At 58.3% G+C, this 23,669-nt stretch overlaps 4 protein-coding genes across 31 annotated transcripts in view; 2 read left to right on the forward strand and 2 right to left on the reverse strand.

The window, feature by feature from the left end:
- The window catches only part of RANBP3 (RAN binding protein 3), a 50,815-nt gene extending 40,772 nt beyond the window's left edge, over window positions 1-10,043 (forward strand). For 14 of the 27 annotated variants that reach the window (XM_086409872.1, XM_086409859.1, XM_086409871.1 and 11 more), the window contains 9 exons: window positions 119-235; window positions 1,899-2,002; window positions 3,049-3,127; window positions 4,164-4,266; window positions 4,677-4,786; window positions 6,218-6,338; window positions 8,003-8,145; window positions 8,426-8,609; window positions 8,693-10,043. In XM_086409872.1, coding sequence (XP_086265998.1) covers window positions 119-235; window positions 1,899-2,002; window positions 3,049-3,127; window positions 4,164-4,266; window positions 4,677-4,786; window positions 6,218-6,338; window positions 8,003-8,145; window positions 8,426-8,609; window positions 8,693-8,736 — 1,005 coding nt within the window. In that variant the 3' untranslated portion in view covers window positions 8,737-10,043. Of the gene's footprint in view, window positions 1-118; window positions 236-1,898; window positions 2,003-3,048; window positions 3,128-4,163; window positions 4,267-4,661; window positions 4,787-6,217; window positions 6,339-8,002; window positions 8,146-8,425; window positions 8,610-8,692 lie in introns of all 27 variants that reach the window. The other 13 variants (XM_086409866.1, XM_086409865.1, XM_086409845.1 and 10 more) reach the window with 1 other exon arrangement.
- On the reverse strand, window positions 9,972-11,512 carry CAPS (calcyphosine). Its single transcript, XM_086409875.1, has 4 exons — window positions 11,296-11,512; window positions 11,044-11,221; window positions 10,703-10,909; window positions 9,972-10,632 (listed from the first exon to the last, which is right to left on the reverse strand). Exons 1-4 carry the CDS (start codon window positions 11,376-11,378, stop codon window positions 10,531-10,533), a joined length of 570 nt encoding a protein of 189 aa, XP_086266001.1. The 5' UTR covers window positions 11,379-11,512; the 3' UTR covers window positions 9,972-10,530.
- Window positions 11,513-12,885: 1,373 nt separating this feature from the next.
- VMAC (vimentin type intermediate filament associated coiled-coil protein) lies at window positions 12,886-17,550 on the reverse strand. Of its 2 annotated transcripts, none has more exons than XM_086409876.1 (2): window positions 16,115-16,355; window positions 12,886-14,910 (listed from the first exon to the last, which is right to left on the reverse strand). In XM_086409876.1, exons 1-2 carry the CDS (start codon window positions 16,303-16,305, stop codon window positions 14,601-14,603), a joined length of 501 nt encoding a protein of 166 aa, XP_086266002.1. In that variant the 5' UTR covers window positions 16,306-16,355; the 3' UTR covers window positions 12,886-14,600. The 2 variants fall into 2 exon arrangements, with proteins under 2 accessions (XP_086266002.1, XP_086266003.1); XM_086409877.1 differs by lacking the exon at window positions 16,115-16,355 and adding an exon at window positions 17,418-17,550 and having other exon boundaries at window positions 13,167-14,910.
- Window positions 17,551-17,954: 404 nt separating this feature from the next.
- NDUFA11 (NADH:ubiquinone oxidoreductase subunit A11) lies at window positions 17,955-23,011 on the forward strand. Its single transcript, XM_086409878.1, has 4 exons — window positions 17,955-18,107; window positions 21,227-21,319; window positions 21,427-21,549; window positions 22,820-23,011. The coding sequence occupies exons 1-4, from the start codon at window positions 18,011-18,013 to the stop codon at window positions 22,930-22,932; spliced, it is 426 nt and encodes a 141-aa protein (XP_086266004.1). The 5' UTR covers window positions 17,955-18,010; the 3' UTR covers window positions 22,933-23,011.
- Window positions 23,012-23,669: the final 658 nt, after the last annotated feature.

Consider the following 23,669-nt stretch of genomic DNA (forward strand, 5'->3'; position numbering starts at 1 on the left):
AGGGCCTGCACCACAGGATTCATGCTGAGCAGATGCAGGGGCATGAGACAGCTCATCTTGCATCCTAGGGCTGCGGTGTTCCTGCTTCTCAGCTATCCTGTTTGCTTGTTTTAACCAGGAGAAGTCCCAGAGAAATGAGTCTAGCAATGCTTCCGAGGAGGAGAACTGTGAGAAGAAAGAGCAGGGGGCCCAGCAGGCATTCGTGTTTGGGCAGAACTTGAGGGACAGAGTGAAGGTAGGTGGTTGGAGAGCCCGGTGAGCTGGGGACTAGTGAAGCAACCTGCCTGTGCCTCCCCCAGCTTCATTTTCCCAGAGATGGGGAGCAGGGCTGTGTCCAGGGTGGTACCATGCTGCGCTGCTGGCCGCACGCCACCCCCACCCCTGATGTGGAGCTCGGCAGGGCTCCCAGCAGCCAGCCCCCTCATGCTCCAGGAACAAGGTCAGGGAGGTGACTGAGCCCTGACAGCTGATGTTTTTACAGCGAAGGAACGAGCAGAATGTTAGTATCTGATGCTTTCAACGTCTCCAGAGACTCTTATCCTTACTGAAGAGTTTCTCAGCACTGGCAGTGTTTAGACTGGATCCTTCTTAGGCTGTTCCCCAGTGCCGCCCTCTGGATGCCTTTCCCTGCCAGTGCTGACCAAGGGAAGCATTCCCACTAGTGCTGACCATCCCCCGAGGGCTACATCACCCCCAGTGAAAGCTGCCGCCGTTTGTTTTCAAGTAGGACAGCTGGGACATCACTTTGTTCTCTCCCCAGAAGGCAGCAGGCTCTGCCCCTCCTGGCTGCCCCCAGCTGTGTTGGTCTGCTCTGGGAGCTTTGAGTCGGGGGTGGGGAGCTTGTGGCCATGGCAGGGACTCTCAGTTGGGGACCGCGCTCTCTGGTCCTCTGGGAGACCTGTCCCAGCCCTGGGTGCAGAAGGTCCCTCTGCACCATGGACATCAGCTCATCTGGCAGGAGCTCCTGGAGGCTGGGTCTGGGGACACCAGTCATTGTCACAACTGGAGAGTAGATGCCACTGATGCTAAGTAGGTGGAGGCCAGAGATGCTGACCAACACACTGCAGTGCCCAGGAGGCCCCTCCCCACTCGGAACCATCTAGGTGCGGGGTCAGTGATGTGGAGGGTGGGGAGCCCTGAAATGAGGAGACCAGAGTCTGGGGTGCAGGGAAGGTGTCCAGCCGAACTAGCTGCTTCCTTTGGTGCCCACTGTCCAGCAGAAGCACGGATGCCCCCAGAGACACAGAAGTAGGTGTTGATGTTGCACAGCTTCAGGCAAAATAACGAGTCCTTTGGCAGCTGCTCCCTTCCTGGAGCAGGAAGCAGGAAAAGAGAGACCTGGGCCTTCAGGTCGAGTCTTCCATGCTGCCTTGAGATTGGGGTGGGGCAGCGTCTCATGGAGGCCCCTGGGTCTCAGGGCCACATCCCGGCTTCTGCATGGGGAGTGACTTGAGGTGTGGTTTCTTAACCCCTCTGAGCCTCTGCTTCCTCTTTCAGAACATGGTCGCTAACACCCACCTCACAGTGTTCCCAGGAGAATTGCATTGGAGTATGTGTTTAACCAGGGCAGCACGACAGTTAGCTTAAAAGAAGCCTTGAGAAATGAGGCTTCTGTTTATGATGAACCCTTTAAAATATGAAATTTGTACATGATCTATGATCTCTTGGTACAGAAGCATTGGTGGAAAATGCCAACAGGTTGCCAGCCTGAGTTTTTTTTAAACAGAAGAGAAAAGGCTGCCCAGCACCTCATGGGCTGTTTTTACATCTTAACTGTAACCCCCAGGACGCATGCATGTAGATGGAGCTGTGTGTCACACAGGGCATGTACAGATGGGCTGAGCTGCTGAGGCCCTGAACATGCCATCCCCTGAGCAGTGTTTCCTCTCATTTCCCAGTTGATCAATGAGAACACTGAAGTGGCAGACATGGAGAACGCCGGACACCCCAGTTCAGAGACGCCAGCTGCGACCAACTACTTCCTTCAGTACATCAGCTCCAGGTGTGCGCCTCGGGCTGGTGCCTAGCCTTGCTCGGGGAAGCCTCTGCCTCAGGGGGCCCACGGTCACCCGCTGTCCCTGGACCAGCCCAGTCCTTCCTCGGGAGGGTGGGGGGCCCAGGCAGCCAAACTCCAGTCACCTCCAGCCCTCCTTCCCTACTTGGTGGAGGTGTGGAGGGTCCAGGATTGGGGGCCAGGGCGGGAGGCACTGCAGTGGACAGCTGAGGCAGGACTGCAGTCCTGTGGGGTTGTCCAGCCCATCCTGGGAGTGACCTCTGTCACCAGGTGCTGGATCCGGGCTCCCTGTTGGCGCTGCTGGCGGGGGCGTTCACCCGCAGCCAGGCTGCTGGGGTGTCTGGGGAGGAAGGCACACCCTGCCTGGGAGTCGGGCCAGCAGGGCAGGCACCGTGCAGACGCCAGCCTCCAAGAGGCCTGGCGGGAACAGTGACCTGCTGTTCAGCAGCCGGGCCCCCAGTTAGTGGAGCACATCAGTTATTTTAAGATATGTTTTATGCACCTCAGTGTTTCCCACATTGGGAGGCGTGTGCAGCCTATGATGTCTTAATCTGGATGAAGTGTGACGGCCATAGCAGCGGCCATTTGCCGAGAGCTCCCCAAGGGCCATCGTTTGTCACCCCCCCGCAGCCTGGTAGGAGGTGTCACCTCCTTGGTGTGGGGCCGGGGGAAGGGCCCAGAGAGCTGCAGCACGTCTTGGGGGCATGTCTTCGGGGAGTGGGCAGATGGCCCTTGCACTCCGCCTCTCTGTGGTGCCCTCCTATGGGGGTGGGGGAATGGGCGTCCGCTGTGTCACACAGTGACTGAGCAGTTGGTGCCAGGCAACTGGAGCCAAGGCTTCCTGTCTGCCTCTTGGTGGGGCCCAGCCCAGAGCCTGTGGGGGCCTGCCCCTGGCGAGGCAGACCGGCCCACTTGGCCTTGCGGGGCCTCGGCTGCTTTCCTCTCCACCCGTGCGCATTGTGTGTGCGGGCATGCACGCCGCTGGCCCTGTGCCCCTGCTGCCCACACTCACTCAGAGTGCGTCTCCTCTGCAGTTTGGAGAACGCAACCAACAGTGCCGACGCCGCCAGCAGCAAATTTGTGTTTGGCCAGAACATGAGTGAGCGCGTGCTGGTGAGTGACCCGGTGAGGACGATCCTTGGGGCCCAGAGACTTTCAGAGCCACCCGCAGGTCACAGGGGCACGGGGGTGTGCCTGCTGTGTCATGTCCTGTGACATTAGAGTGCTGTCTTTTGCTGAGTAACAGAAAGAAGACCCAACTCAGACTCAGCCTAAACAGCGTGCAGGGGCAGGAGGGACAGACCTGGCGGCCCAGGGAGGCTGTGCAGGAGCCTGGGTTGCGCTTCCTGTCATTACTCATCTCAGAGCAGGGTGGGGACAGCTGTCGGCCAGAGCACTCAGCTGTGTGCTGCTGGGATCACCACGAGCCACCTCTGACGCCAGGGGAGGGTGGCCCCACCCGGACTGTGAGGCCACAGCACGGAGAGGGTGGTAGGGATGGCAGCCTCGGACAGGCCCCCACAGTGTCCCCTGCACCCATAACACACAGCACCCTCGGGTCGTCTTCTGGCCCAGGATGGGCTTCTAGAATTGTCACCTGCTTCCTTATTTTTTTCCTTTTATTCCCCCAACCATACATTCCCACCCCCGTTGTGTCCATTTGTGAGGGTGGCTCAGGTGCTGTCGGGGGCTCACCTGACTCCTGGCACCTTGGTCTCTGTGTTTATTATGCTGAGGAACTCTCTGCTTCTTTTCTTGAGTATCAGTAGTGTCCTTTTTCGATTACAATGAAGTAGTCAAAGAATTGCCTCACAGACCAAGGTGACCAGGTGGCCTGTGGTCAGTTGGTGGCCCCCGCCTCCGGGTGATGCCACAGAGGCTCCAGAGGCAGTTCACATACAACGTCCAGGATAGGCCTGTGTCTAGGGTGTCGTCTGAGGATGCTCGGTGAGCGCTGAGTGGAGAGGGACTGGGTCTGGGCAGGTCCCCAGGCTCCAAGAGGGAAGCTGGCCGAGAGAAACCCTCTGCCCAGAAGAGAACGTGCCAAGAGCCACCTCCCAGCAGAGGGGCCTCCTGTCCGCAGCGGTCAGCCCACTGGGACCACCTCCCCACATACCCACCTTCTTCTGTATACCTTCACTGCCCACAGAGCCCGCCCAAGTTAAATGAACTCAGCTCAGATGCCAACAGAGAAAACACAGCGGCAGAGTCCGGATCTGAGTCCTCGTCCCAGGAAGCCACTCCTGAGAAAGGTAGGCCTTGGTCCTGTCCAGGAGGGTGGCCAGGGACACTGTGAACCCCAGCCCTGGGTGCTGGCATCCAGTTAGCAGAAGGGGGCTTGGCCAGCTTAGGACAGCCAGGCCCAGGCACTGCCTGGCGACCCAGAATGGGATGAGGTGTCTGTCCCCAACCGAGGCAGCTGAGGGGGTGCTCTTCAGCACCCTCAGAGGTCTCGCTATCTTCTGTTCTCCCCGGAGCCAGGAGAGTGGGAACTGGAGCTGTGCTGGCCGCTCCCGGCAGAGTCACAGGGTGCATTAGCAGGGTCCCCTGTGGGCCAAGGTGTGGCTCCCAGAGGCACTGGCCCCCTTGGGGTGTCCCATGAGGTACACCATCCCCCCCAACCAAGTCAGTAGTCAATGTCGTCTAGCTAATCACATTGCAGAGTCCCTGGCCGAGTCGGCAGCCGCCTACACCAAGGCGACGGCGCGGAAGTGCCTGCTAGAGAAGGTGGAGGTCATCACCGGGGAGGAGGCCGAGAGCAACGTGCTGCAGGTGAGTGCCTACCTGCTTGTGGTGCCGGGCGCTAGAGCCACACGGCCTGTCTCAGGACAAGTTACAGACCTGAAACAGACACTTGTTCCTGCCGCCCCTTAGCAGCTGTGACTGTCTTGTCCCAGTGTCCTCCTCTTAGCCCAGACTTCACGGCCCTCCTGCCACGTCCCCACGGTCCTCCCCTCCTGGGACAGCAGGTCCAGGGCGGTAGGGCTCCATCTGCCCTTCATCCTTCCCCACGTACCCGAGTGTGTGTCTGTAAACCACAAACATGTGGCATTGGGGAGTTTTCTGTGGTACTGCTTATCCCTACTCAGATTCATTTTACTGTCAAGAGATGTTGACTTACGAAGATCTACGGACTTCTCTCTGTAAAGGGTCGCTTACGGTCTCTGTTGCACTTTTTTAAACATAAAACAGCTTTGATGAGATACAGTGCACATACTATGAAATTCACCTTTTTTAAAGTGTACAGTTCAGTGGGTTTTAGCACATTCAGAGAGTTGTACAAATGTCATCACTACTTTAGAACATTTTTGCCCCCAAAAAAGAAGCCTTATGCCCTTTGCCCTTCAGCAGTGATTTCCCCATCCCCCTCTCCCCCAGCCCCTGGCGACCACGAATCCTCTCTTTCTCTCTGTGGATGTGCCTGTTCTGGGTGTTTCGTGTCAGCAGACTCATACTGGGTTGTCTCTGGGGTTCGTCCCTGTTGGAGCATGTGTCAGAGCCTCGTTCTTCATGACTGAATGACTGTCCCCTGTACAAATGGACCACGGTTGCTCATCCCATCCCCTGTTGGTGGACGCCTGCTTTGTTTCCACCCTGGGGGGATTAAGAATGATGCCCATGGACACTCACGTACAGCTTTCTCGGTGCACGCCTGCTTCACTCTTCTTGGGTAGATACTTACAAGTGGGATTTCTGGGCTGTGTGATAACTCCATGTTTAACACTTTAAAGGGCAGTTTTCCACAGCCGCTGCACCAGTTCCCATTCCCATCAGCAAGGTGTGAGGGTTCTGCTTTCTCCACATCCTCCAACACCTGTTTCATCTGTCCTTTGGTTACAACCATCCTAGTGAGTGTGAAGTGGTATCACATTGTGGATTTTTTTTATTTTTATCTTTTTATTTACTTGGCCGTGTCAGGTCTTAGCTGCCCTATAACATGTAGGATCTTAGTTCCCCCACCAGGGGTGAGCCCGTGTCCCCTGTGCTGGAAGACAGATTCTTAACCACAGGACCACCAGAGAAGTCCCCCACATTGTGGTTTTGATTTGCATTTCCATAGTGATTTTTTTTTAATACTCTTCTGAAAATGTAAAATCCATTTGAGCTTGAAAGCAGGACAGAAAAGTGGCCAAGGCCAGATGTGTCCCCCGGGCCGTAGTTTGTTGAGCCTGGCGGTTCATGCATGCTCGCCTTGTGTTGCAGATCCAATGTAAGCTGTTTGTCTTTGACAAGACCTCGCAGTCGTGGGTGGAGAGAGGCCGGGGGCTGCTCAGACTTAACGACATGGCATCAACTGACGACGGGACGTTGCAGTCCCGACTAGGTGAGCTGTGGCCGGGTTCCCATGGAGGGCCTGGGGGATTCGGGGCCCCCGACGTGTGTCCATGGCCAGCCCTCAACCTGGGGGACCCATCCCACCCAGCCCAGAGGCTCCCACTACCAGTCCTTCTCTGATTCTCTTTCTGACTGTGAAAATAGATAAAAAGATTCAGCAGTTTTTGAACTTATTTTTCGATAATAAAAGTGCCAGTTGTTTTATGGTAGGAAAACAAAGAAATCAAACATCAGCTAAAATTTCTTTATGAAAAAGGGAAATCCCTGCTGAGAACGTTTTGGTAGGTCTGTTCCTGCTCTGTGGCCCTTTTCTAAGGAAGTGGGGCGATCCTGTCTTGCTCTCTTCACTCTCTTTAGTGAGCGTGTTCCTTTGTTGTTGCATTTGCCTTAAAACATGACTTAAAAAGTTCTTGAAAAACTTCCCATTAATATTCCACCGACTGAATAGCCGTTTCCCTTTTGATGGACATTTGGGTTCTTAATTTTTCTTGGCTCATAAATAATGTTTCTTGTACCATTTTTTACATGAATTTTATTCCTGGAAGTATGATTATTACAAAAAGTATGTGTGTGAGTGTGTTTGCATATGTGTGAGACACGTGTACTCATCTTTTTCTTTTTGTAAGTTACCCTCCCAAATTAAAAGTTGTCGTCCGGCCTTTACAGAAGTGTCGATCCCTGGCCCAGGTGTAGCTCGCGCTGTGTCCTTTCAAAGGTGTTTTTATGTGCTTGGGCTCAGAATTGGAACAGAAATGGAAATGGCCCTCCTGTTTGGGCACAGGTCTTTTCACCCCTGCCTGTAGACATCCCTTTATTTCTTTTTCAATGTTTCTAATGGAAACGTGCAAGCAGAGGGCAGAGAGGGCACAGGATTTCAAGATCCCAGCTCATGGCTTTTCCCCTGGTCGTCAGCCTGTGACCAGCCTCCTTGCAGCCATGCCCTCCCCTCCTCGTTGAGGTCCTTTCTGGCCATGCCCTCCTTTCACCCCACACAACCTTTGACCCTTGGCACAGACCTTCTCTCAGAGCTCACCTTGAGGGGTGGGGTGGGGGGCATCTGGGTTGGGGTGACCACATCTAACCTGCCCCAGGTTTTCAAGGTTGGGGCGTAGACGGGGTTGGGGCTGGGTAGGCCAGGACAGGTCAAGCAGGACGACGTTGACCTTGGGCTGGCTGTGGGTGGAACTCAGGTCTCACCTGCGTTTCCTGGAGGAAGGGTCTGTCCCAGCTTCTCTCTACTGCGTGCTGTCCTCAGCCACTCCTGAGGGACGCTCTGAGCAGCAGTCAGCCCCAGCACTTCCTCCTAGTGTTCAGCTCCTCCTCACGGGACAGGAGCTGGACCTTGGCCTGTGGGTGGTGACAGTCAGGGGGTGTCAGCTTCATGTGCCATGTCCCCAGTGTGCAGCCCACCCCCATGCAGCATGCCCCCTGCTGCCCCCTAACTAGCCCCTTTCCTGGGAAGCCCCGTCCAGGTACCACCTCCACCCCCTGCACGCACTTCAGTGGCGGGGGTGCCAGGGCTGCTGCTCGGCAGATGGGCAGGGGCGAGGCTGTCGTGGGATTCCTCCCTGGGATGTTGACTTGCCTGCAGGTGTGTCTGTTTTCCTGGGGTTGGGCGGGGGCGGGCAGGACTGACGTCCTCACTGGTTGCAGTGATGCGGACCCAGGGCAGCCTGCGACTGATCCTCAACACCAAGCTGTGGGCCCAGATGCAGATGGACAAGGCCAGCGAGAAGAGCATCCGCATCACGGCCATGGACACTGAGGACCAGGGCGTGAAGGTCTTCCTGATCTCGGTGAGCAGCCCCGGGTAGAGGCCAGGCAGCTGCCAGACACAAGCAGCCAGCTCCACGTCCAGCACTGGGTGCCCTGCACGGGGGCCTGGCCAGGGAGAGCGGGAGGCCTCCAGGGTCGGGAGGGCTGGCCTGGTTGTGGGCTCTGTGACCCCTTGGGAGGACAAGCCCTGCGCCCGCCGGAGCTTCTGTTTCCTGCCCTTGAGTTTGTTGAGGAGGGAGGTCAGGCTCCCCACTCCGAGTCCTGGAGTTGACTGAGGAGGGGTCTCCCCTCTGCCCCCAGGCCAGCTCCAAGGACACAGGCCAGCTGTACGCGGCCCTGCACCACCGCATCCTGGCCCTGCGTAGTCGCGTGGAGCAGGAGCAGGAGGCCAAGGCACCGGCCCCTGAACCTGGGACCGCCCCATCCAACGAGGACGACAGTGATGACGACGATGTGCTGACCCCGTCGGGGGCCCCCACAGGCGGTGAGTCGGGTGTCCCAGGGTGGCCCGGGGTGGGGGCTCTGTCCCAGGCAAGGACCTGACGGCAAGGCCACCGCTTCCCACAGGCGCCGGCGATGAAGGCGATGGGCAGACAGCCGGGAGCACATAGCGCCAGGAGCCAGCCGCCGCGAGCCTGCTGCTTTGTCCGTCTGTCTGCCCGCCCGCCCCTCCCCCGGCAGCATCGAGGCACGGGGCTCGGGAACCACACTCCCCGCTGGGTTGGCCACAGTCTGGATCCGCACGTCCCGTTCAGAAGCAGACTCGGGAACTGCCTGAATGTGGTTTGGGACACGAACCTCATCATATTGATGAGCAAAACGAAAAAGAACATTTCTTCCCTCCCCACCTTGAATTGAAATGGCACATTAAGACTTGTCACGGCTTCTCACTGGGACTGGGACACCTCGTTTCTTCACCCTGCCCTCCGTGCCGCCGGCTTCCCTGCCGCCTGCCCAGGCCGCTGGGCCGTCTCACAGTGTAACACTGGGCCTGCTGGACCGTCTGTTACCACCATCTTTACCTCCCGCCCCCATGTTCTGACTTGGGGGTTTTATTTTTAGATCTTTTCTCCCCCCAAGGCTTTGTGTTGGTTTCCTAGGTCGAGCAAGGCACTTCTGTGTGTTGAGCAGGCGTGGCTGCGTTGTGGGCTGCACCCTGGCTCCCCCTGTGACCCCAGTCCCCATGCTGGGGGCGCTCAGGACTGCTCGAGAGCCAGCCCCATGGGTTCCCCACCTGGGATTCCTCCAGGCTGAGTCGTGGGGTGTGGACAGGTTGGGCCCTGGGCCTAGAGAGCTTGTCTAGAAAAGGGTCACTGGATGTTGTGGGGGGCGCTCCATCCTCCTGTCTGTGCCCGTGACGTGGGTCACGCAGCCTCGGGTACGTGGGTACAAGCCTGCTTCCTGCTCTTGGCCATTCTTCCCTCTCCAGGCCCTGGACGGCTCTGCCCCCAGCACTGTTGAGGGCTGGGGGCTTCTGAGAGGGGAACCCTGGTGGGGCTTCGAGGAGGGGGCAGCAAGCAGAGCAGTTTCAGACAGCAGGCAGAACCCATGCTCGCAGCACACACAGGAGCGCGCCCTCTGCTTGCCCCACCCCGGAGCGTGGCCAAGAGCAGCGGGGCGCTGCCTCCCCCCACATCAGAGCTCCAGGGGTTCACAAGAACCCTCCCGCCCGCCCTGACAGGCTGAGGAGGGGGCCGTCTGAGCCACGCCACCCGCACCTCAGGGTGGCCCTGCAGCCGCGCCTGAGCCACGGGACATCACCAAAGGCCCCCCAGCAGATCCGGTCACACTTCTCTGCTTTAAGCCTTAGTCAACTAGTGACAAGTAAAACCAGATAATGCCCACGTGTTTTGGAACATTTATGTAAGATTGTCATATGAAATGTATTTGGGAACTACATTAAAACTTTTAACTAAAACGCTGGCCTCCTGCGTGCCCCAGGGGCCTCAGGAAGCTGGACGACCTGACCAGGAAGCAGCCTGGCCTGCCCACAGGGTGGTGGCCTCTGCACACCTGGGCAGATGACCCAGAACGGCTGCCTTCCGAGATTCACAGCGGCCGGCTTCACACAAGAGCTGTCCGCTTCCCCATCAGGTGCGGCTTGGCTTCCCGGGGACCCACAGGGAGGGGTAGGGGTGCTGGCAGGCAGGGTTCACTGAGCAGGGATGGGAGGAGGTTTGGGATCAGCATGATGTGGACAAGGGGCCTTTCCCCCTGGAGTCCTGAGCCAGTGACCCATCAGGGGAATCGGTGGCCAAGCAGTACACCCGGAGACCTGGTCCAGCCGGTTCTGTGGCCTCGGTCTGGCTACACTCCTACCCACCCCTGCTCCAGGGCTGCTCAGCTCCAAGCCCAGATGAGAGGGGCCCTGGCTCCAGGGTGCCGGCTGCATGGGGGTACACGGCTCACAGCCGCCAGGCGCTGGTCATCATGGCCACAAACTCCTCATCTGTATCCACGGAGGCGCTCACACCACTGTAGTAGTCCTGGAACTCAGCCAGCGTGACCTGGGGGCAGACAGGTGGTCAGGGGGGGTCTGGAGGTGTGGGCGAGGGACCGGGGTATGCATGCACCCACCTGCCCGTCCTTCTCGGAGGAGTCGAAGTTGTCCAGGAAGTGGCGGAGCACCTGCTCTTCAGTCCACTCCCCGCTCCGCACCTTTGGGTGAGTGCGGCCGCTGTATACCCCCCGGAGATCATCCACAGTCACCACGCCATCACCACTGCGGTCCAGCTTGGCAAACGCAGCTGTGACGACCGCCTCCCGGGCCTGGGACATGGGGGGCTGGGGAGGGTGTGGTGGTGACTGGGGGGTACGAAGCGCAGAGGCTCCCATTGGTCTCCACGCTGACACAGACAAGCCCGGGAGAGTGCGGCACCCCAGTGGGAGGAAGGGACACTGCTGCACCCCCTGCTTACCCGCAGCGCTCGCAGGAACTCCTCCAGGTCCAACGTCCCGCTGCCGTCGCGGTCCCAGCGCCTGCACACGCCCTCCATCTCAGCTGTGTCCAGCACCAGCCCCAGCTCAGCCAGGCCCCGCTGGAGCTCCCCCACATCCAGGGACCGGCTCCCATCCTGGTCCAGGCGGCGAAAAAATCTGGGGGGCAGGGGTGTGGGGTTTGAAAAGATCCATGGGACTGGGGGTCGGGGAGATGTGAGAGGTAAGCTCACCTGGCCACACCCTGGATGCCTGAGGCCCCTCGAGACAGGCACTGGGCTCGGAGCTTCTCCATGGTGGTGTCCACAGTATCCATGCTGGCTCCGGGCTCTCTGGGTGGCTGGACAGGCTAGAGATCTGGGGCTCCTGCTCAGCCACCAGGCTACAGACTGGCTGCCTTGATCTGTCCTGGAGTCCAGGTGGCTGCTCTGCCTGCCTCCTGCCCGTTCTGCCCAGGGCTGGCAGTGCGTCCTGCCAGGCAGGGCTGTTGCTAGGGGACAGGGCTCTGGAGACCGGGAGGGGCCCCCGCTGTAACTCTCTCTGTGCCAGGGCCGTGTGGCCACAAGCACAGCCCTGCGGGGGCATATGAAAGGCCAAGGAGGACAGCCCAGCACTGTTGCTGTCAGCACTGCCCAACCACTGTCCCGCCTGCTCTCTCCCAGCCCTGGGAGAGAGCCAGACCCAGGTTAGGAGGAGGGTGGAGGGAGTTGGGGAGGAGCGCTTCGTTCTCAGCCCTTGAGGGACCAGTGTCCCAGATGAGGGGAGGCCAGGCCCAATTCCTATGCGAACCCTCCCCTCTCTGGGCTTCACCAGCCCCCAGCCCCTTTCCACAGGGCTGCAGCTGAAGCTGCTAAGGAATTCAAGTTTAAAGACTCAAGATGGCCCAGGCCCACATCCAACAGGAGCTGCTCAGACCAGTGCTGGCTGAGCCAGTCCTGTAAACATCAATGTTGAGTTGGACGAAGCAATTCTCAGTAGTTAATTATGGCCAGTCGTGGTATTTTTGTCAACATGGGTCTTTTGGGGGTTGGTTTCCAGTTCTCAGACATCACTTGGTGGGCTTGCTCATGACAAGCCGCTTATCTGGCCAGAGAAGGACCCCTGGCCCCCTGACTTCCATAATCCAAGAGGAACCAAGACCACCGGCAGAGAAGGCCTGCCATCAGACTGGACATCTGGCCAACTGAGCCTCATATCAGCAGGCTAAGATCGAAGATGATAATGGATTTTCCAGGACTTAAAATGCAGGCCCCTGTTTGGGGAACCCCTGCCCACCCACAGAGACCCAGAGATCATCAGAAGCTTTTCAAAGCTTGGGAGTTGCACACAGCACAATGGTATTGTCAGAAGTTGCTGCTCCCAACTGAAGCCAAACCGTGGATCACAAGCAACCTGTCACTGTGATTCACACCACAGTGGATGCACCACCATCGACTGTTAGGAGAAACTGCAGTGACATCCTGCTGCAGACGTTCTCGTGACTCGCTGCAGTCCAACATTCTCTGTGTAGGCACAAAAAATAGCTCCATTGTGTGCTTTCATGAGGATTAGAAATGTCAGGGGTTTTTTTCTATAAAGAAATGTAAAATGTAATCACAATTATTGTAGCTCTGGGCATCTCTGCATCTTTGAATCAGAATCTCAACAATAAAAAATTGGGGGGACTTTGGTTGGTCCAGTGGTTAAGAATCTGCCTTCCAGTGCAGGGGACACAGGTTCAGTCCCTAGTTGGGGAACTAAGATCCCACATGCTATGGGGCAACTAAGCTTCTGTGTCACCACAAAGAACCCACATGCCACGACTAAGACCTGACACAGCCAAATAAATGGTTTTTTTTTTAATTAACTTTACTTAAAAAAAATTGAAAATGGCGAGGGCCCTCCAAACCCAGAGGCCCTTTCACTTTACCTCTCTGAGGCTCACTTTGCATAGCTATAAAATGGGGCAATGCCTGTGTGCATAGGTGGCTTAAGAGACAGAACGGTATGTACAGAGTGCTTGGCACAAGCTCCCACCCAGTGGGGCCCCACCCTGGACCCAGGAGCAGCACAGCAGCCACCTCTCCAGCCCCCACAGTAGGAAGAAAGGAGGAGGGGCCAATGGTGCCATGAAAGCATTTGGTTTATTCTTGGGCGTAGACAGGCCCTAGCCTGCCTTCCCCTTGTACAAACAGCACCCCCCTTATTCGTCCAGAGGAGAAAACGGGGCCATTGTTACCACACTGAGGGGTCGCTGTGCGACGCCAGGAGGCACCCTCCCAGGGCGGAGGACGGATGCTGAGCTTTCTGGGCTGAAAGGGGCTATGCCCCGCAGTGGTTCCTGGGGTGGGGATTCCCTGAGTCAGGAGGCAGGAAACGGCTGTCATAGTCCCAGGCCAGGCACTTGGGCTGGGCAGAGAAAGGCACAGGGCTCCCTGTTCTGATAAAAAAGCAAAGTGCCTCAAATATCTCAGGCCAACAAGGGCAGCATACAAATAAGGAGTGAAAAAATAGATTCTCTGGGGGTTAGAAAAAGGAGCCAGCTGGTGCTACGAAAGGAAAGCTGCTGGGGACCTCATGAGATGTGCTGGGTCCCAGGAACCTACCCTCGTGCAGCTTCCACTCCAATGGTAAAAATTTACATACAGGAAGTAAAATGGGGCAATGGGGGGAGGTGGAATGGGGAAGAATGACTTCTGATAAGGCAGTCATGGAAGCCCTCTCAGAGGAGGTGACGTTTGAGTAAAGACCTGAGTGAGCAGGAGCCAGTCATGTGGCATCTGGGGGAAGAGCATTCTAGGCAGAGGAAACAGCCAATGTAAAGACCCCGAGGCAGGATGCTATCAAGAGAAGGTTATGGGATGCCTGAGTCTGCCTGGGCAGTGAAGCCTGGTTGCCAGCATATCGGCACATCCCACCTGCACACTCCTTCCTGGGTTGAGAGGAGGATAGAATTAGGGGGGAAAATATGTAAGTATAACCAATGCAAAACAGCCTGAGGCTTGAGGTTCACAATTCTGGACTGAGATGAATAAGGCTTTAGGATGAAGAATGCTTCCGGAGGAACAAAAACCGGGGCAGGGGAGAAAAGAGGGAGAGACTCAAATCACATGGCACTTGATGCCATCCACCTCCGCCAGAAAAAGAGAGGTCTCTAACTCAGATGTTTCAGGGGCCAGACATCCGGCCTTGAGAGATGAGGGGGTGAATGGAAACTTGCCCTTGCTAAAGAGGGTGTCCTGGACTCAGATCTAGACGTACAGCCCAGCCAGAAGCCAGAAATCCAGATTCGTGTGTAAGCGCGACCAGTTCTCCAACAAGGGTGATTGATTCAGTTTTGCTTTTGAAAAGAAAAAAGAGAAACTGGCTGAGTTCATCTGCATCTGGCCTGCAGGCCACCCATATGAAACCTATGCTTTTTTAACAGGTTCTGACGCTGAGGATAATGGCTCTTCCAAGGGGTCCTCTCTGGGATATGTTAACCCTAAGGATACCCAGGCAGTAGAAGAAGTCCCCACTGGAGTCCTCTTTCTCCATTCCGGAACCTGCTCTCTGGGACTCACACAGTGGTCCCAAACACTGCGGGCTCGAGCTGGTCGCTGCCCTCTTCCTCCCCAGTACTGTTGGCAAGGGGTGAGCTGGGCCCACCAGGGAGTAAGTCACTGGCCGGCAGGGGCCCCAGGCTCTCGGCCTCAGCCAGGGTAGCCAGCAGCCCAGCCAGGGGCGGCCGGCGGCGGCAGAGATCCTGCAGCAGCTCAGCCCGGGGCTGCAACTGCCCGATGAGCTTGTCCCTCTGGCGCACGGCAGCCTGCAGACTCTGAACAGCAGCCTCGGAGGTCAGCAGCTGCTCCCGGAGGGCGGCAATCTCACTGGCAGGAAGGCAAGACGGAACCATTATGGTACCCGGCCACCAGAGGTTCTCTTCCCTCTGCTCCCAACCTCCATCCCCAGATGCATAGATTGAATCCCTACGCCGTGATAGTATTTGGAGAAGGGGGCCTTGAGAGGTACAGAAAGTTTACATGGTGTAATGAAGGGTTTCCTTTTAAGAAGAGATACCAAAGAGCTTGCGCGCTCGCTCGCTCTCTCCCTCTCTCTCTCTCTCTCTCTCTCTGTCTCTATGCTTTGTGAAGACACAGTGAGAAGATGACTGTTGGCAAGCTCGGAAGAGGACGCTCACCAGAACTGAATCATTGCCTTGATTTTGAACTTCCCGGCCTCCAGAACTGTGAGGAATCATTTGATGTTGTTTAAAACACCCAGTGTGTGGTATTCTGTAATGGCAACCTCAGCAGACTAACACACTCCCTCATTCACACCCTAGCAGTTCCCTTGTCCCCTTCCCTCTTTGCCTATTTGCTGTTCAGCTTAGATGGCTCCTCCTTCAAGAAGCCTTCCCTCTGGGCCCTCCTAGAACCGTGTTGCCCTCCATCATACACAAGAATACTGTGAGTAGGTTGAATACTGGAGTGGGTTGCCACTTCCTTCTCCAGCCATCATACACACACATCCCAATCACCCTGTGTTGTAACTGCCTGACCGTGTGCTTGAGGGCAGGGCTGAACAGGTCTTACTGATGTGCCCTAATGACCAGCACAGGGCCTGGCACATGGTAGAGTGCTCAGTAAAGATGAAGTAACAAGTCCAACCAGCTCTGAATTGTTTCCCACCAGGTCCTCAGAAACACTTTCTTCCCTGGGCCCTTGTCTCATCCCTTTGAATCCTCAGCTAGAAAGACTATTCAAAACTGCTGATATAATCCCATCCTCCCAAGAACCTGCCATGGCTCCAATACCTACATCAGGCTGCTGGTGGTCCCTGTACCACTCAGGACCAGCCAGTTTTGCCTAGTGGTAAAATGGACCCTGTTAAGTTGGATAGCCACACCCAAGTGACATCTCTCAACTTTATATAGTGATAATTCAAGTATTTTTGTGTTTGTTTTTCCAGTCCCACCAGTAGTCCAGCTCTACGTGAATGCCCACGTCTCCCCTACCAGTATTCCTTTCCTATCTCGGATCTGCCTCTGCCCAACTCCTCCGAGAAGTCCACCTGCCGGGTCCCAAGATTCACCGGTCTTTGGCGCGTCCCAGCTCGTCTAAAGCGGCGCTCAATTGCTGGTCGTGGCGGGCCAGGCGCTCGGCCTGGGCGCGCACCATGCACTCGGCTGCCTCCAGCCGCGCCTCCAGTTCCGCCGCGCGCCGGTGAACGGCAGCCAGGTGTGCGTTAGCCTCGCGGATTTGCAGGGGCGGCGGCGCTGACATGGCCCCTGCAGAGGACCAGGCCTGGACACGCCCATGGGCGGCCCGGAACCGGCCCTGGACACGCCCCCGGAGGGCCACACCTCCGAGGGTCCCGTCAAGACTTCGGCGTGATTGGCCGGGTTCACCGCCAGGCTCCGCCCTCCAGGGCTGGGTCTAGTACTCAAACCCGAACGCCCCCACTGGTTCCGGCAACTGGAAACTCCTCCCCTGAGCCCCGACTAACTCCAAGATTGGCCAAGGTCTTAACAAACCCCGGGCCCAGGTTGGCCTTGTCCTCCGGTGGCCAGCTCAGGCTCTGGCAACAGGATTGGTCATTCTCTCGAGGCAGGCCCCGCCCTCCTCAGAATCTAAAGCGCCAAGCTGGTCGGCCCCACAAGTCTGACCACGCCCCTGGAACCCGTTACGCTTCTATCATTGGCCGTTCACGCCCCTTAGGCAATTGTACAGCTCTTGATTGGTCCAGTCCCCTTCAGGTTATGTTTGGGATTCTGGACGCACACCCAGTGGATGGTCATTCTTCATCCCGCCCAGGGGTTGGACTACAAACCGGGCCCAGACCCCGTCCTGCTAAGAATCCAAGCACTGGGAGTGGACACTTTCTCGTTAAGCCCCTGAGCCTGAGTCATTGGAAGGACTGACGCCGAAGCTGACGCTCCAATATTTGGCTACCTGATGCGAAGAACAGACTCATTGGAAAAGACCCTGATGCTGGGAAAGATAGGGGGGTAGGAGAAGAGGGGGGCGACAGAGGACATGAATCTGAACAAACTCCGGGAGATAGTGGAGGACAGGGTAGCCTGGCGTGCTACAGTCCATGGGGTGGCAAAAGGTCGGACACAAGTTAGCTGCTGAACAGTAATCCTGTGCCTGACCACGCCCCCAAATAGTAGCAGGCAGTTGCTGCTGCTGCTGCTGCTAAGTCGCTTCAGTCGTGTCCGACCCTGTACGACCCCATAGACGGCAGCCCACCAGGCTCCCCCGTCCCTGGGACTCTCCAGGCAAGAACAGTGGAGTGGGTTGCCATTTCCTTCTCCAATGCATGAAAGTGAAAAGTGAAAGTGAAGTCGCTCAGTCGTGTCCGACCCTCAGCGACCCCATAGGCTGCAGCCTACCAGGCTCCTCCGTCCATGGGATTTTCCAGGCAAGAGTACTGGAGTGGGGTGCCATTGCCTTCTCCGGCCTTCTCCGTTAACTAGGCTTAAAACTGGCCATTGGGCGTGACCACACCTCCCCACAGATACTGGCGCTGGGAGTGGCCACATCCCTCCGTGTTCCCGCCCCATAATGACGTCTCGCTCCAGTAGAGTTTGGCTCCGCGGTCTCCTCTCTGCCCTGTGGATAGGCTTAGTACCTTTGATAGTACCGCCCCTAGTTAGGTCCTACGTCTCGGGATTCACACTATTCTTGACCCAGGATCTTCTGACCTGAAATAACGACAACTGCTTTCACTGATCCTGGTCAGTTTCCCCCTTCAGAAATCGGCCAGTGGTGCACGTGTTCTTCCTTTACTCCCATCCCGACTCCAGGACTTGAGCGCAACCCGTGTTCACGTACGTGGCGCTCAATAAAGTTGCTCACTTGTTGCTGTCCCGCCCGCGCTAGAGGCTGCGCGCGCCGCCCAGGAAGTCTCGCGAGAGTCAGGGGCGTCCGTCCTTGGCCGCAGGAGCAGCCGAGTGGTAAGGTGCAGGACCAAGGCTGTGCTGTCATGGCTAAGACGGTTCTTCGCCAGTACTGGGACATCCCCGAAGGCACCGAATGCCACCGCAAGACCTACGCCACCACCAGTATCGGTGGTGCAGCTGGTGAGCACCGGCCGAGTCCCCAGGGTATAGGGCGCAGGGAGGCCGTCAGATCACTGGGGACTGCCCGAGGGCTTTCTGCAGGGGCTGCGGACCTCACGCGGTGGCAGTAGTCGTCGTCGGGGCATGTGGGGTGGCCTTGGGACGCTGGCGGGGCTGTCGTACTAGATAGACTTTGTGGGATTGTCGGACTAACGCAGAGGGAGCAGAGAGATAACAGGGTCCGAGAGGGTCCCATGAGGGCTGAGAATCTCGCGGAGTGGGTACATGGTCTTCTTTGGAGTGTCTGAGCCGGCCATGGGGACCCCTGGTGTGAGATAGACGTTGCGAGGAGAGGCGGGGGAGCTAGCAGGGTTCCTGGGCCCTGGGAGGTTGTGATACCTGTGACAAGCTGATCACTGGGGTAGTCAAAATCCCTGGGTGCTGGGTGTTTGTGGCGTCTGCTTGAATGGAGTGTGGAGGAGCTTGTTGGAGGGTGTTTGAGGGGTTGCAGGTGGAAACCTTTGACAGAGGCATTATGTCCTGTGGTCATGGAGAGACTCGGATTTGGGGGGCGGTCACTGATTTCCAGGAGCCCTGCAAGGGGGCCTGTGGGTCTTCCCACACATGCTCCTCTGTCCTCCCACACCTCCTCCCTTCTTCCATCCCTGCCTCCGCTCAGCACTCTACAGCGAGAATTCACACTTGAGTTCTCTGGGATGGTGAGCCCCTTTGAAGGCAGGGGACCAGGCTCTAACCCAGCCCAGCACATTGTGAGCACACAGGAACTGGGTGATGGAATGAGCGAGGGAAGGAAGGCAAGGTAGTAACTAGGAACGAATGAATGACTTTACAAATGAGTGAATGAAGGTACAGTGACAGTGAGTGAATGAATGTGAGAACTGAATGAATGAATGTGCATTCATTCATTCATGTGAAGTGTCTGGAAGTCACTTCAGAAGACTGATGGGGAGCCAGGAGCTGGCAGAGGGGCTGAGGAGGGGGTCTTTTGAGGGGGTGACAGGAACCTATGGAAGGGGCCAAGTCAGTGGAGACCCTCGAGTGCTGAGGGGGTGGGTGTTGGTGGCTATAGTATCTGAGGAGTTAAGTGGGCCGGGGGAGCTGGCTGGCATGTCATCTACTAAATGATTGTTGTTGGGGGGACGGACACTCCTTGACCTTGGGATAATCCAGTGGCTTCCAGGTCATCCCTTCTCAGTTAAACGACTTCTGAGGGCTCATAGGATGCTGGGGTGCCTTCTGTGCCCGATGTGGCCTGGCAACTCGGTGTCCCTCGGCCAGGGTCGCAGGCATGTGGTATGTATGTGTTAGTCATTTAGTCATGTCTGACTCTTTGTGACCCCATGGACTGTAGCCCGCCAGGCTCCTCTGTCCATGGGATTCTCCAGTCAAGAATACTGGAACGGATTGCCATTTCCTTCTCCAGGGGATCTTACTGACCCAAGGATTGAACCCAGATCTCCTGCATTGCAGGCAGATTCTTTACTATCTGAGATATAAGGAAAGCAGACATGTGGGGGTAGGATCAATAAGGTTCTCCCCCAGGACTCACTGCAGTTTGGGGGCTGTCACTGAACCTTGTCTGTGGTTCCTCTTCAAAGGGTCGTCCAGAGATCATGCATCCCCAGGTTCCAGACAGGATGGGGAGCTGCTCTGATTAAGTCTTTACAAGCTGGGGTGGGGGTGGGGGCTTCGTATGAGAGAATAACTGAGGAAGGGGGCTTGCTGGGACAGTGCGGGCAGGGGGAGCCCCAGACTCTGGCCCGCTCCCTCCTTCCCAGCCTTCAGCCTCTGAGGAGTGCGGGGACACTAGGGTTCAGCGTGGGATGGGGAAGGACTGGACCTGGGCAGCCCCCAAGTGGGCACCTGGCGTACGGGTGTCCTCTGTATATGCAGCTCCTCTCCCCTCATCCCTGGGCCTCGGCTTGCCCGTCTGGGAAATGGGTCGGCCGTCTTGGCCCTCCTCGGAGTTGCTCCCAAGGTTACTGCCCCTGTCCGCCGTGACAAATCCCCCACAGCTCTTGTGGGCTGAACCTCAGCAGGGCTGGAGGGCTGCTGCTCAGCTGGGAAGGTCGTGGTGGGGGAGTGCAGCACGCCAGCTGCTGGGTCTGCAGAAGCTGGGCACTTGGAGACTGGGCGGGGCCCACGTCCCTGGGGCATCAGTGAAGGTGGTTGGCCTTCAGATCCTCCGGTCTTCCAGGCTGCTCTGCCGGGTGGGTGGCACCAAGGTAGTCTCTCTGCCTGTCTGAGGGCCCCCCTCCCCCACCCCAACAAAGCAATAAGAGGGGACTGAGCCCATCAGGCCTGAGGAAGGAGAGGGGGTGGGTGCCCTGTCACCCGGCAGGAGGTGGTTCTGTTTTGTCTGGGACGGGCTGGCCCCAGGAGGTCTGTGCTGGCAGCTGGGCCCCACTGGGAGTCTGTCTGGAGAGGAGGGGTGCAGGTCAGCTGGACGGTGGGGAGCCCTGTATTGGGCTGTTCTGGTGACAGGGAGCCAGCCAGGTAGGTCTGCGCATCCACCAAAGAGGGTCTGGCTGAGGAGGCTGACACACGGAGCGGGTCGGCATTGGCTCAGCATACCCCAGGGTGGGGCCTTGGGCCTGGCTGCCCACCAGGGCCCCTCACACGTGAAAACCAACATCAGGGGCAGGTCATCTGGGGCAACGGTGGAGTTGGAAGAGCTTACCAGAGTGGTGAGGCTGAGCCAGCCCGGGTGAGGGTCGGGTCTGGGAGTGGCAAGAAGAGGCGTCAGGAGCCCTGGGCCCTGCAGCAGGGACAGAGCTTTGCTGGAAGTAGGGAGCAGGGCTGGGGTGCTGGTCCAGCCACCGAGGCCCTGGCCCACCCTCAGCGGGGGCTGTGTTCTGGTGCCCTGTGGGGTGGGCTGGATGAGGGGGGTGAGAGCCCAGGCCTTGGAGCAGGAGAGCCAGGTTAGATCCCAGCTCATCGACTGTGGGACCCCAGGTGAGCCCTGTAACAGCCGCTTCCTGGCCCACCCTGGCCCAAGCCACCTTGGTGGTTGCCGTGGGAATGCAAGGAGCCGGCGCTGTGGACTGGGGAGGGGCCTGCCCCCTCCAGGGCCCAGGGCTGACTTGCCTGGCCGCCTTTCTGTCCCTCTCTGTCTGCAGGCCTCGTTGTCTCTGCCTACAGCGTTGCCCTCAAAACCCCGACCTCCTTCTTGGAGGGAGTGGCAAGGACGGGACGGTACACATTCACCGCAGGTGAGCAAGCCTGCATGACGTCTGGGCTTCTCCTCAGGGGCCCTTCCAGCACCGGTCTGGACCCCTGACTCAGACCAGGGCCCGTCCTGCCCCACCTGCCCCCACAGCCGCCATCGGAGCCATATTTGGCCTCACCTCCTGCATTAGCGCCCAGGTCCGCGAGAAGCCCGATGACCCTCTCAACTACCTCATCGGAGGCTGTGCCGGAGGCTTGATCCTGGGAGCGCGCAGTGAGTGAGCCCTGCGCCCCTGACCTCTGCTAACCCTCCTTCCTCTGCCCATCATGGGTGGGTGTGCATAATGTACATCTGGCGGGGGAGAGGGCAGCGCCCGCAAGAGGTCCCGCGCCTCTGAGTCTCAGCTGCCAGCTAGTTTAGCACTGCTTAGGCGCCTACTGCACGTCCACCTCGCTACATCCTCCTGCCCCCATGGCTCAGCGTGGCCTGCATGGACTTGCTGTCTTCCCACCCTGCCCTCGCTGCCTTGCTCTCTCTGCTGCAGCTCCACGTCCTCCTCGCTGTTCCTCCAGCACCCTGAGGCCTTGGCATGGCTGTGCCCTCTGCCAGAACACCCTTCCCCCTGAGAAGTCAGCACGGCTGCCCCTCACTGTCCCAACCCGCTACATACATCTGGGCCCCCGCCTGCCCTCGCTTATGTCTCTCTCCCTCTGCCGTGTCTTGTCAGAGAACACAGGGTCACTGCCCGTCAGGGGGAGCAGTCGGGGCTGGCTTGGAGCTGCTGACACCCAGGGTCCCACAGGGAAGCAGCTGTCACCATCCCCACCTTCCAGATGGGGGCACTGAGGCCCCAAGGAGATGAGGTGGCCCGAGGTCACCCACATGGAGAAGAGCATGTCTCCCCTGTGAGAGGCCAGGCCCCAGGCCAGCCTGGTACGGCAGAGCTGCCTGGAATAGGAAGCAGACACCGCTCTTCCTGCCTCCCATAGCCTGGCGGGTGGGGGCGGCCGGCCAAGGGAGAAATGGAGGCCACACGCAGATAAACACCCCATCCCGCTGGCTGGAGTGTTCTGTGGAAGGTTCCAGCCGGGCAGAGAGGGAGGGTGCCACGCCCTCCTGGCCTTTGCTGGGAGACCTTGGCTGAGATCCGGCTTTGACCTGCGCCCCTGAGCCTGCAACGGGGTGTGTGAGCCCAGCGCTCAGCAGGCAGATCCCCTTCCCAGGGCACCTCTCAAGCCGCAGGCATCTTGCGTTCTCCGCCTCATGGACCACAGGGCAGACTTGGCCAGGACTGAGACCTGCCAGCGGTCTTGGTCCCCTCACGCGCCCGCGCCTGAAAGCCTGGACTCCCGCCTCCCACCTCAGTTTCCACACGCCCACCTTCAAAGGCAGAGGCCCCAGGGCTCCATCCCTAAGGAGCATGTGGTCCAGCCCTGGCCGCCTGAGCTTGGAGGGAGGGCTGTCCTCAGGCGGTGCTCAGGGTGGGCGTAGGCGAGCCTCGCTCCCCGCGTGCTGTCTGATGCCAGTCTTTCCTCCCCTGCAGCCCGCAGCTATGGGATCGGAGCTGCTGCCTGTGCGTACATGGGCTTGACGGCCGCACTGGTCAAGATGGGCCAGCTGGAGGGCTGGCAGGTGTTTGCAGAACCCAAGGTGTGAGCCCCGTTGGCGCCTCCTGGGACCTCGGGCAGGTTGAAACTCTTCTAAAAATAATAAATCCTGTGTATATTTGTGTGCATCTCTTCTCCTCTGTCATTCTCCAGGGTGAAGCCCTGTCAAGGTGACAGAGGCTGGGTGACAGGCCAGGGCGGCTCAGGGCGGACGTGGGAGGGAGTGAGGAAGCAGCAGGAGATAAGGCGTCTGGGTCTGTGCCTGAAGGTGCAGGCTCGGCGCCAGCTGGGCCCCTGTGTGGGAGCAGGTGTCAGGCAGAGGTCGCAGGGCCTCAGCCAGTTCTCTGCGAATGGCCTTGGGGACTGACAGTGAGGGGGTTGGGGGGGACTGGGCCCCGCAGCCCACAGCCCTTCCTGTGGCCCCCCTGCAGCTCGCAGGCCAGCCCCTCTCTGGGCCTTCCCCCAAAGCCAACAGCATGTGGAAAACACGCCCAGGCCCCATGCACGGCCCATTTCCAAATTCCTGGGCACTGGAGCGGAGAGCCCCAGACAGCCTGGCCCCCAAGCCCCGTCCCCATCAGGTGGGACAGGTGGGTGACGGGCCACCGGGAGCCTGCAGGGCAGGGGCCCTCGTCGCCAGCGCGAGAAGAGGGACTCAGCCTCGCACGCACGGCCGCCTGTCAGGCCCAGTGATGCAGGCGGCCCCAGAATGCTGGCGCAGTCCTGGGCTTTCTGCACAACCAGCTCAGTTCTTCCTGGCAGCCAGAGAGGAAGGCCCTGCGTGTC

Source organism: Bos grunniens, chromosome 7 (genome assembly GCF_055505025.1).
Source record: "Bos grunniens cultivar Pamir isolate PY7600 chromosome 7, Bosgru_T2T1.0, whole genome shotgun sequence".
NCBI classification, from domain to species: domain Eukaryota; kingdom Metazoa; phylum Chordata; class Mammalia; order Artiodactyla; family Bovidae; genus Bos; species Bos grunniens.

Coding starts and splice junctions, on each gene's coding strand:
- VMAC (XM_086409876.1), bottom strand. CDS start 16,305: ATGTCAGCGCCGCCGCCCCTGCAAATCCGCGAGGCTAACGCACACCTG. Junction 14,911..16,114: donor CTGGGACGCGCCAAAGACCG/GTGAATCTTGGG, acceptor CCTTCCTGCCAG/TGAGATTGCCGCCCTCCGGG.
- CAPS (XM_086409875.1), bottom strand. CDS start 11,378: ATGGATACTGTGGACACCACCATGGAGAAGCTCCGAGCCCAGTGCCTG. Junction 11,222..11,295: donor GGCATCCAGGGTGTGGCCAG/GTGAGCTTACCT, acceptor CCTGCCCCCCAG/ATTTTTTCGCCGCCTGGACC. Junction 10,633..10,702: donor CCTCCGAGAAGGACGGGCAG/GTGGGTGCATGC, acceptor GTCTGCCCCCAG/GTCACGCTGGCTGAGTTCCA.
- NDUFA11 (XM_086409878.1), top strand. CDS start 18,011: ATGGCTAAGACGGTTCTTCGCCAGTACTGGGACATCCCCGAAGGCACC. Junction 18,108..21,226: donor CAGTATCGGTGGTGCAGCTG/GTGAGCACCGGC, acceptor CTCTGTCTGCAG/GCCTCGTTGTCTCTGCCTAC. Junction 21,320..21,426: donor ACGGTACACATTCACCGCAG/GTGAGCAAGCCT, acceptor CTGCCCCCACAG/CCGCCATCGGAGCCATATTT.